This window comes from Caretta caretta, chromosome 8, assembly GCF_965140235.1.
Source record: "Caretta caretta isolate rCarCar2 chromosome 8, rCarCar1.hap1, whole genome shotgun sequence".
Taxonomy (NCBI): Eukaryota; Metazoa; Chordata; order Testudines; family Cheloniidae; genus Caretta; species Caretta caretta.
In genome coordinates, this window is record NC_134213.1 from 91498808 (window position 1) to 91510909 (window position 12102).

A 12102-nucleotide genomic window follows, 5' to 3' on the forward strand; every position below is an offset into this window, starting at 1 on the left:
AGCCCACCTTAATTGATTGGTCCCTTTACAGTGTGTATGGCAACACCCATTTTTTCATGTTCTCTGTGTATATATATCTTCTTACTGTATTTTCCACTGTATGCATCCAATGAAGTGGGTATTTGTAGCACGGAATCTGCTTTACACACACACACACACACACACACACACACACACACCAAATGTAGAGAAACGACGTCACAAATGTAAAAAGGCTTCATATTTTAATTGCAAAGCGTACAGCACCAAAAATGGAAATACGCATTATGATGATTGTGGTGCCAGTTTTACAGCCATGTCGGAAAACAAGGACCTGCCTCAAGAAGTTTCTGATCATGTCAATTAAACGCAACGCACACAGCTAAGGATCAGGTGTGGGTGGGAAGAGGGCAGCATAAGAAAGAGCAAAGGGATGGCATCTGGCACACAAAAAAGCGGAAGCTATATGAAATACAGCCTGGCCTACACTTAAAAGGTAGCTCAACATAGCTATGTTGGCCAGCTGCATAATAAAGTCAAGAGTGTAGAAGTGGTGAAAGTGAGAGAGGAATACACATGATTACATAATTCTATACAACTTTCAACATTCCTCCGGTATGGCTCACTCTGCACACTAGTAATTTTTCAGAAAGAGACTGCATAGGAATAACTACGCATTTGTTCTGTTAGGAAAGCAAATGTTCTTCATAATAAAGAGAGTCTGTCAGAGGGCCTAACCCCCAGTGTAGACACAGCTATGCTGACAGAAGAGTGCTTCCATTGATGTAGCTACCGTCATTTGGGGAGGCGGAGTTTGGACAGAAAAATCCCTTCTGTTAGAGTAAGCTGCATCTACGCTACAGGGCTCTACTGGCATAGCTACAGCTACACCGCTTTGTTGGTATAGTCTTTGTAGTGTAGGCGTACACAGACTGGAACATGAAAAAAAGGCATGACGTCCATGTGGGAAGTAGGAGACTAAATGAAGCTCGAAGAAGAAAGAACTGAGCAGAGTGTGTGGAAGGGGTGCAGCTGGGAATCGGAGCAGAGACAAAGGCAGGAGTGGAGAAGCATAGCACTGAAAGTGGAGTACAGGGAGTCTCAGCTGTGGAAGGTGTGGAAGCCAGTGAAGGGATTCAACGGAGTGTTAGCTCAAGAGAGAGGAGGATTTTAGTTGCAGGATTCTGGATAGAGTAGAGAGGAGAGAAGCCTGGAGGTGGAAGTTACATTAATTAGGGTAAAAGATAACTGGTCAGATTTTTAACACAGTGTCAGCGACAGGAAGGGACAGATTTTAGAGATATAGAGGAAGAAGAAATTGGGTATGCGAAAAACCTGGATATAAAGGAGGAGTCAAAACTGACATCAAAATTAGAAGTGGCATGACATGGATGGAGTGAAGGTGTCAATGGTACCAATGAGGCAAAGAGGAGAGAGAGAAGCTCAGTTTTTGACACAAGGAGTTTGGGATAGTGGTGGGATATCCAAAAGGAGAGAGCAGTTGGATGGAGAGACAGTTGCATATGTAGGACTGCACAGAAAGCTATAGGAAAGACTGCTGGCTGAGCCAGCCTTGGCATTTGTGAGGCACAGCTGAGAAATCATAACTTGCACTTCCACTACATGTCAATGACTCCTGTTTACCATTATGCCCAGGACCAGCTAAGGATGTGAGAGAGGGTATAGCAAGCTGGTTCTTTGGGATACATTCAAAACATAAATGATTCATTTTATGTAAAAAGTGTGTGTGTTCTTTCTGCAGATGATTATTCCTTTCAACCCTGATTTATGCTTTTAAGGCTGTCTTCCCGTCCAACAAGGGAAAGCATATATATTTCAAATTCCCTCAAATTGGCAGAGTGCGTGCGGGGGCTTGTGGCTGCAGGCTTTGCAGTCACAAAAAGCCATATCTGGCAGTCAGATCTGAGGGACTGGATAGGATTGAAGTCAGGCCTTGTGATTCATTGGCTTGAATAGCTGAAATCATGGGAGCAAAGCATAGATCTGAAATAAATGATCTGTATCAGTCTTGGTTCTGAAGTGGACAAGATTAATCAATTTATCTATTGATCACAGGACAATCCTGATTTAGTTCTTGTTTTAGTAGTTCCAAGAGTGGACTTTTTTCTAAACGTGGTGTTTAAGGTACGAGAGAATGCACACAATTATATATCCATTCTTCTTGCTCTTTCAAAGGCATCACATGCTGACAAACCTGCATGTAAAAAGAGGGACAATATAATGAACTATCTTTAGTTACCATTCTTTCCTTAATTCCTACCCAACTGAACATTTACTACTTAAAATGCCATCTAGAAAACATTAATCATTTCATTTCTAATACCCATATTGGAAAAGTTAGCTGATGCAAAACTGAAGTTGTGTAATGATAGGTATTATTACTGCATTTAACTACACTATGGGTAAAATCCTTCAAGGGGCTCTAAGCCTACAATTCTCATGGATTCCAGTGGAAAATTAAGGTAATAAAACACCTTGCAGCATGGAGCCTCCTCTATCTGATCAAAGGTAGCAGCAGCAGTGTTAGAATAACCCCAATCCTGCACATGCCAGGATTGGGGCCATAGGTTGGATAATGACGAAATACAGAGTAATATCGTTTGAATGAGCTGCATTTGAAAGAGAGACACTGCACTTTTTGCACTACATAGAGTAGGTTATTTTAACTTGTATATTTATTTCAACTTTTACTAAAAACAGTACAACTTCTAGAATGGGAGTCAGCCAATCAAATTGCCAATTGGCTTAAGCACTGTCCATAAATTACATTTTTTTTAAAAAGTCTGCCTGTTGGAAATTATATTGTTCATAACATACATCATATACACGTATTTTTGTGTGGGACTAGTTAAAGCACACATTAAGTCTGTGCTTCATGATCATGGAATGCATCAGATGAAGAGAAAACATTTTAATTTTGGGCCAAATTTAAGTTAAGAGCTGCTTCTTTTAAAAAGAAACCTAAGATGATAATGCCACTGCAAACAAATAAACATGCCACTGCAGGTGTTAGAAGTAAATCTGAAAGTGAAACTGCCTAGTTACAGTAAATGGGATTTTTAAGTTTTTCATTTTGAATAATCTAAGGTGTCACTAATAATATAAACAACATTATTCATTTGCAGCATATGGATGTTAGGTTAACTGTCTCTCTTTAACAATAGTATAACGAACATACATCACTCTACTGCAACAACACACATAATAAAACATAATTTAATTTACACTAATCATTTAAGAAGTATAGTCATTATAATTGACGGTTCATACAGGCAAAACATCTCCTGCTTTGAAAATAAGTGTGTTAGATTTGCATTAGCATTTACAATATTTATTAATTGGTGACCAATCTGCTATGACAACTCTCTTTTATTGACATAGGGGCTTGCTTTTTAAATAGGAGTGAATGCTGAAAGGTATTCATAATTAGTATGTACAATTACAGTGAAAGGGCAAGTGAATCAGACATTTGCATGCAAAAACTGGCTAGTTATACATTTATCTGGTCATCTGCACTCGAAAATACCTGCACATGCAAGGTAGGTGCACAATTTTGCAAATCAGGCCCATCATCTTAACTACATTTCTCATGTAGATGGACATTTCTCCTTTTGCTTCATGTCCACATACTCAGTATTAATACAGAAAGATTTGCAAAAACAAACTCTAAAAGTGTCACATATGATATTTTTACTAGGATTTTAAATTAGGGAAATAATAACATTACCATCATGGATTTTGGTGCCACTTCAACAGCAAAAATGTTGAGTCCCCTGTTATTTACACAGTTCTTACTCTGCTCATTGTTGACATGAATAACCACTTTGTTTTCAGACTGTAAGTGGAAAAATGTTAGAGGTCTCATTAGTCTTCATGATTAAATGGCTGCTTCTTATAAAACAACTTAATGATGCTGGTTATTTCATCTGAAATTGCTATTATAATGGGATGGAAAGTTTTAAATATGTAGGGCAAAATTTTAAAATGCACCTAAGTAACCTGGGACCTAAGTCCTTTTTCAAAAGTGCCTGTGTCACTTAGGACCTCAAGTCTGATTAAAAGTCAATGGGATCTGAGCTCCTATGCGACACAATTGCTTTTGAAAATTTTACCCACAGTGCTGGATTCTCTGCTAGTGTAAACTGGCACAGGCCCTAACTTCATTGAAGCTCTACCAATTCACACCAGAGAATTTGGTGCACAATGTACTTGTTTGGCATACATGAGTAAACAATGCTATGCTTTGGTGCCAGCCCTATATCCAAGATATTGGATGTACTACAGGAGATCTCTAGCTCAAGCAATAGAGGACTGATTTGGGAGTTGAAGGAGCAAGATACAAGTCAAAGACAGAGAGAGAGTTGGAGTGTGTGTGTGTGTGTGTGAGAGAGAGACAGACAGACACACACAGATTTTTGGTAATTATGTTCATTATCTGCAGATCATGGATTCATTACAAACAATCTCTTCCAAAATACAACTTGCCTTCATATGAAATAATTCTTAAATATTCAACAAAATTAATGTAAATAAAACAGTTTAAACAATGAGCTAAATCCTGCCCTTTGATGTGTGTGTCCATGGCACTCACTGAAGCTGTGCACACACTTCTGAGAATGAAATACGACCCAGTAATAAAACAGGAGACAGTCAGTCCAACTGGTTTTTAATAAATGGATGCTATGGCCCAAACACCGCACAGAACCTCAAGGAGCTCTGTGGTGCCACTTAGCTCCAAAGACAGGAATGTTTGCAAACCCTGGGAGAGCAGGCCCCCACTTCTGGGTAGAGGCTAAGTGACTGTCCAACTCCACAGGGGGAGGATTACGACCCCAAATGCCACCTCTGACAGTCAAGGCACCGTGTCAGGGACACAGAGACTTTTGGACACTGGAGCAACAGTGTGGTTGGGTCTGACTGAACAGGCCATGCTGCTCCCGACTTCCAGTGAATGACTCTGGAATGGAGTTGTTAGTCAACTAGGCTGAAGATCCCTCCCCACTCCACCCTGAGAATGGGGAGAGGTAACCCATAACTTGTAAGACCTCATCTCCAACTCTCTCTCCTGCCCTCCTCTGTAACCTCTGCGTCCCAGTGGGGAGTAGAGATGGTCAAAATCTACATAGGAAAGCTTATGGATAAGAAGAAACTTTAAGTTTTTCTGTGGATAGCAATCAAATTACAAAGCCCCTATGGGTTGGGCCTAATCATCAACTGGCCCAGTGCAGAGCTGGTATATTCAACATGCTACTTATTGCTATACAAAATAGCCCAGACTGGACCCATATTGCTGATCTAACATGTTACATGCTCTCAGAAAAACAATCAAAGTAACTATTTCAAACTGAAAAGGAGTTCTTGTGGCACCTTAGAGACTAACCAATTTATTTGAGCATGAGCTTTCGTGTAGCTCACGAAAGCTCATGCTCAAATAAATTGGTTAGTCTCTAAGGTGCCACAAGAACTCCTTTTCTTTTTGCGAATACAGACTAACACGGCTGTTCCTCTGAAACCTATTTCAAACTGGAAAGCAAGACTTAAATTAAAGACATGCTAGTGTGTATTGTCATTCACTCATGTTTAGATAAATTTGGATTTAACGTGGGCATTGAGAAATGCTAGAGATTCTTAGAAGAATGCTAACAAACAATTACTGCTCCTTATTGTGAAAGGGAATAGGAATACGATTATATCAGACAGCAGCCTCCTCCTCCTACTTAAAGGCTACCTATGACTCTATAAAGATAAGGATTGGCAGAAGTGCTGTCTGTGATTCTCACACTACAAAAGGTCTATGTAGATTAGAATGCAAATATAATTATGTTTGAAATATCCTGAGGCTGTAAAAACAGAAACAGCACTCTGTGTTTATCTTTTCATTATTACTATTATTATTATGTCCTGATCTTTTCTTTGGGAGGTGTCTACATTTCTACATGGGAAGCGAGATGAAGATGGTTCATAGAGAAAGTATTCTGTACTATGTGCGAATAACATGTGGACATGGAAACAGGTGCAGAGAATATTTAGTAAATTTTTATTTCAAATTTCAGGCTATGACCTCATAACAGAGTTGATTTTAAGGCATAAATGGGAAGGCAACAACCATGGCTCCACCAACTCTCTATGCCCTTTGTGGCTGTGTGTGCAGGGACAGAAAATCTGCCAAGCTCTGACACAGACCACAGAAAGATGGGAGATAGGCCTTTTACTCCACCTATCACTGCTGGGAAGGGCCAGACAGAATCGATCCCTTACTTACTAGCATATTAATTATACTAGCATATAATTAAAAACATTATTTCCATTATACTTGTCATGGGCCCTGGCCAATTGGGGTGGCCCCATGCCCTGACCCGTGCCGCCTGCCCGGCACTCCTACCAGAGAGTGGGGGAAGCCCCCGCTCCCCAGCTGGAGTGCCAGGTGGGCGGGGGAAGTCCCTGCGCCCCAATCCTGTTCTCAGGCAGGAGTGCCAGATGGGTGGAGTAGGGCAAGCCCCGTGCCCTGACCCTGCTCCCTGGCAGGAGTCCCGGGTGGGCGGGGGAAGTCCCCAAGTCCTGACCCCAGCTTCCCGGCAGGAGCACCAGGGGTGTGTGTGCAGGAGGGACTGCAGGCGAAAGGGGTGGGGTGGGGTGGGGCTCCCACTTGCTCTGGCCCAGGACCCCCCCAAACCCCTAATCCGACTCTGGCTGGAGGATACAGAAAAAAGATACCTTTAAAGCTAATAGTTTAATGCTTCATCCATAATAAGGCCCTAAAACCAAAATCTGTGCATATCACTGTTTACTCTTAGGATACAACATTTTTTCTAAATGCAAAATTTGTAGAAACTGATCCTTTTCTGGGAACAGTTTTGCTTTGAACTGATCAGCATTTTCCAGTGACAAAAACTCTTTATTGAAAAATTCCTGATCAGTTCTAATCATGAAGACATAATGTTGCTAATCTTTTACACTACAAAATTGCAATGCCTTTGTAAATACAGATAGGAATTCAGCTGACGAAACAGTATGCAAATACCCTAAATCTTCTTAGTAAATGAATAACAAGGAGTCCTTGTGGCACCTTAGAGACTAACAAATTTATTTGGGCATAAGTTTTCGTGGGCTAAAATCCACTTCATCAGATGCATGGAGTGAAAAATACAGTAAGCAGAATATATATCATAGCACATGAAAAGATGGGAGTTGCCTTACCAAGTGGGGGGTCAGTGCTAACGAGCCAATTCAATTAAGGTGGAAGTGGCCTATTCTCAACAGCTGACAAGAAGGGGTGAATACCAAGGGAGGGAAAATAACTTCTGTCGTGCTACCGAGGCCAATGCAATCAGTGTGGCCCATTTCAAACTGCCGACAAGAAGGTGTGCAGCCGATGAAGTGAGCTGTAGCTCACGAAAGCTTATGCTCAAATAAATTGGTTAGTCTCTAAGGTGCCACAAGTATTCCTTTTCTTTTTGCAAATACAGACTAACACGGCTGTTACTCTAAAAGAAGGTGTGAGTATCAGCAGAGGGAAAATTACTTTAGTAAATGAATGTTTTCTTTAGGCCCGATCCAATGTCCATTGGAGTAGATGGACAAACTCCCATTGTTTTCAATGGACTTTGGATCAATCCCTTAAAAAAGGGGCTTTTTTTTATTAAGTAGGTACAGAATCTATAGATCAAAAAATGTTACTATAGAAAGCTTAATGAGAAGGGAGTAACAACAATGATGTACATTAGCATGTAAATTATTTTGTGTAATGTGCATAAGAGAAATATCACACAATACCTTATTTTCAATAACAGAAGTGATCCGTGTATCACTTTTGTAGGTATAGACAATTATACTTTCACCGCTATCCAGTACTTTGGCATCTCCTTTGTTAACAACAGACTTGCAAATTGCCCTGTTAAGTTGCCTGCTGCCTGCTTCCAGATAAATGGCTTTAATTCTGGGTTTGCACTTTTCTGCACAGATGTTAATGACAAAAGGGCATGCCTGTTATAGAAGAAAAATACAGTAATGCCTGTTATAGAAGAAAAATACAGCATATTGTTTAGTTCTTGTTACTTTATGCTGAAATTTTTCCTCGGATTTTTATCCCCAGCTCTGTTTTCACAGATGCTCTGCTGCAGAATTATCCAAATATATGTGCACCATTGGGCATAAAAAAATAGATTTAGAAAACTCTAGATCTCCTGTTCTTTGTAACCTTTCTTGGTAATTCAGAGATTAGGATAAATCAACACAGCACACAGCCATCACTGATCGTGCAAGCCTTGATGCAGTCAAATATACTGTACCATTCATCTTCTCAGATCACAACATGCATCAGGCACCGAAGATGAAGTACTAGGGTATTTGAGCACCAGAAAGAACCCTTTCCTCTTCAGTATTTTGGCAAACTCTTGCCATTCAAATGAGTGTTTTTTGCATGCAGATTTAAAATAGTTGAAATTTTGTGACAGGAAACACTCCTTGCACTTCCATTTTGTTGGTTAGGATTAGTATGCGTGCCAACAAGGAGATGAGATTTTCTGTTACTTTTAGTAGGAGTACAGTAAGAGTACATCTGCTTTTCAAATGACCATCAGGATCTGCTGCCTGTTAGCACCAACACATTTTTACTGCCATTTTTACTTTATACAGTAGAACCTCAGAGTTACGAACACCTCAGGAATTGTTCTCAACTCTGAAATGTTTGTAACTCTGAACCCAAACGTTACGGTTGTTCTTTCAAAAGTTTACAGCTGAACATTGACTTAATACAGCTTTGAAACTTTACTAGGCAGAAGAAAAATGCCGCTTTCCCTTTATTTTTTTAGCAGTTTACATTTAACACAGTACTGTACTTTGCTTTTTCTTTTGGTCTCTGCTGCTGCCTGTTTGTGTTCTTCCGGTTCCAGAGGAGGTGTGTGGTTGACTCATCAGTTCGTAACTCTGGTGTTTGTAACTCTGAGGTTCTACTGTAGTTACTGTTGAAAGTGCTGCTGAAAGGGTCATTCAGGAACCGAGGGGTTAAATTATATGTGCTATTGAAGCAAACGGTTCAAGCACACAATATATAGTTTGTACTTATCCTTTGGGAAACAAAGCTTCTAACCACAAACCACAGTTGTGCAAGGCAGAGAACCTTCTTTGTTAGAGAACAGCTCTCTCTAGTGTCCAAACTGCAGAAAGACAGAGCATCACATCTTTCCAGCTTTGTTAGGGATATTTTGTAGGACAAGTGGTGAAGTGTAACCCAGTGAGAAATTACTCACAATCATTTGCTAATTTTTTAAATCTTCTCATTGATACGAGAATGGCTAATTCTAGCCTCCCAAATCCCAAAACACTACCACATCAGTGTTTTTGTGTTAGTATATTTTTGTTTCATGTGCACAGAATGGGATTGGGTTTTTTTGGCAATTACATAGTCTCATGGCCCTGAGTTGCTTTGGTTTAAGAGAAAGTAAACAAAGAAAAGAAAATGATCACGGGGTGGTAAAAAAACAGCTTTTCTTGGGAACAAGATATAAATACTGGACTTTCCTGAATATTTGATGGAGGGTTTTTTGTGTCTTTCTAGCTTTGCTTTTCTTCCCCAATCCTTTGTTAGAGTTACCCTTTGAAAACATCTTCTGTTGACACAGTGGTAAGAAAGAGTGGGCCTTTAAAACCAACCTCAATGCCACTTTGGCACATGGGTGCATGGGGAAGAGAATTCCTGATCCTACAATAGACACAGATTACTTTGCTATGACACTATGGTGAGAGGCAGCAGTAAAAACCCTAAAATAGCTAGTTAATCCTGTCTGAAGAGTTTGACCTCTGAGTCCATGTAAAAACACATTACCTGAAAGGTGTATTTGTTATTGTTTTCACCTGTGGGTAGATTCTCCTTGTCCTGCTCAGTGCAAACACCCTCCCACATCCCCTGCTTCCATCCTTGATGCCTCATTCTGCACCTGACACCTTCATGGCCAATTTTGGAATGAATACAAGTGGCAGCCATTTATTTGTTTTTAAGGGATGCTTTCCACAGCAACACACAGATGCTTTTTGGCTTCCCTTGTGGTTTGGACTAGGGGTGGGATTCTTTCCTAGTTAGCCAGGCCATGTTGGAAACCAGATTCAGAGCTTGGACAGTGAGAGCCCTGCACCTTTCGGTGCGTTGACAGGCCACAATTTTCTGCCTCTATCTTCCCACCCACCACCTCACCGAGAACTGAACTCCTTCTCCCCAGCAGGTCACACCAAGCCCTCCAGCAGGTATGTCCCTAGCAGGGCCGGCTCTACAGTTTTTGCTGCCCGAAGCAGTGAAAAAACTGCCGCCGCGGCCGGCAAAAGGGAGAAACTGCTGCTGATTTGCCGTCATGGCTGGCAGAACACAGGAGCTGCTGCTGAATTGCCACCAACATGGAAACACTGCCGCCCCTTTCTAACTGCCACCCCAAGCATCTGCTTGGAACGCTGGTGCTTGGAGCCGGCCCTGGTCCCTAGTCCCCTTCTCTAACTGGCCCTGTAAAATACTGGTATCCAGCCTCTGCAAGATAGTCTAGTTCTCTCTTTAAACACTGAGGGTTGTCACTGCAGCAGCTCCGATCTCTGCGTCCTCCGCTGTCCCCCTCAACAGTGCTAGCCCAGGGAATAGACTGCCAGACCTGAAATGCACAGTGGAAACCTTTTGAGCTGAATTGCTGGCCCACTGAAATCAATTTATGAAGGACAGAAGCAGTGTTGCTGTTAAACATGCAACAAGTTATATGGGAAGTTGTGTATTTTTGATACACAACAATCATACCGCTGTCATTTCCAGTGCTTTATTGTAGCCCAGTGACAGTAAAGTGACCCAGAGGTCACTAGGATCCCCTTCACAGTCATTGGCCTCCATGAGATTCAAGTCCATAAATCCCTGTCTTGTTAGCTCATTCTTCTTTGTGTCAAAATTCTCTGTATAAAAGGAAACAAGGTAGCTCTTAAATTACTTCTTCCTCAGGCATACAATCAAGCAGTCTGCAACCTGGCCTTCCTTAGGCAAAGCTCCCATTGACTTAAGTGAGGGCTGCAAGATTTGGCCATTAGTCTTGCAGCCTCTACTTCTCCAAATTTCATTATAAGATGCTGAAATGGTAAAAGATTCCCTTGAGTGAAATGTGTGTTGTTTACAGGGCTTCCCCTAGGATTTTAGGGAATGACCGAGGCCGCAGACTCATTGGCCCAAGAGAGGGGGTGGTCTCAAAATGTAGAGTCTGGCTTGTATGATATTTCCCCCCATGGCAATATCTGCAGTGGAGTAAGATTTTACGAAAAGAGAGTACTGGGAACAGGAAATGAAAGTCCAGTGGAGCTGTAGTGCTTTGGGAGCACTCTTGATAGAACATGGCAGATCAACTTCTCTAGTGTCAGCAAACATATAATTGAAACGTTCCTATGTCAGAGAATTTTAAAAATGGTTCTCTCATCATAACAATGTTAAATCTTGACTGTATATTATTAAAAAGGGATTACCAATTTAATAAATCTATCTCAGGGTTGAGATGCTATTACAAACTGCTTGAACTTTGCTCTCAAGATTTATGATATTCATCTGAATCCTTCGACTGATTAATGTCTGGTAATCCATCCACCATGTTCACTGACACTTCCTCGCTCATAGACACACACAAATATAAATAAAGGTATAAAAGGTGGTGCAGAATCTAGGGGAAAGAAACAGGAGGAGAAAAACTGATTTACAGGAGAACAGTATTTGAATGACCTCTCTATCATTCAGAAAAAGTTCCAGACACACTGTGGGGCTGTTAGATAGAAATATTCAATAGGACCTGCAAAATTTAAAATGTGGTGGCCAGAATTAAGCAGTGTGTCATAGGTTAAGAGGGGGTTGTAGCCAAATCACCACTGTCAACTAACTCTGACCTCTCTTTCTATCTAGTCACTTATGCTGCCCCATCACTGTAGTGTCTGAGCATCACAAAATCATTAATGAATTTATCCCTGTGTGGCAGAGCTGTATGTCATCAGGGCTTTGAAATATAACTGATTTTGAGTGTTAAACAATGCCACAAAAATGTGGGTGTCCCCCCCCACAATTGATGTTTAAGGCCAAATACTGCCCTCAGAAGGTGCAGG

At 41.0% G+C, this 12102-nt stretch overlaps 1 protein-coding gene across 1 annotated transcript in view; it reads right to left on the reverse strand.

Annotated features, from left to right (window-relative positions):
* Positions 1-207: 207 nt before the first annotated feature.
* Positions 208-12102, reverse strand: part of EFCAB7 (EF-hand calcium binding domain 7) — a 38265-nt gene continuing 26370 nt past the window's right edge. Inside the window, exons 11-14 of the mRNA XM_048862133.2 lie at positions 10772-10920; positions 7774-7983; positions 3728-3835; positions 208-2194 (exon numbers count right to left, since the gene is read on the reverse strand). Of these exons, the coding sequence (XP_048718090.2) occupies positions 2120-2194; positions 3728-3835; positions 7774-7983; positions 10772-10920 (542 nt within the window). The 3' untranslated portion in view covers positions 208-2119. The remainder of the gene's footprint in view (positions 2195-3727; positions 3836-7773; positions 7984-10771; positions 10921-12102) is intronic.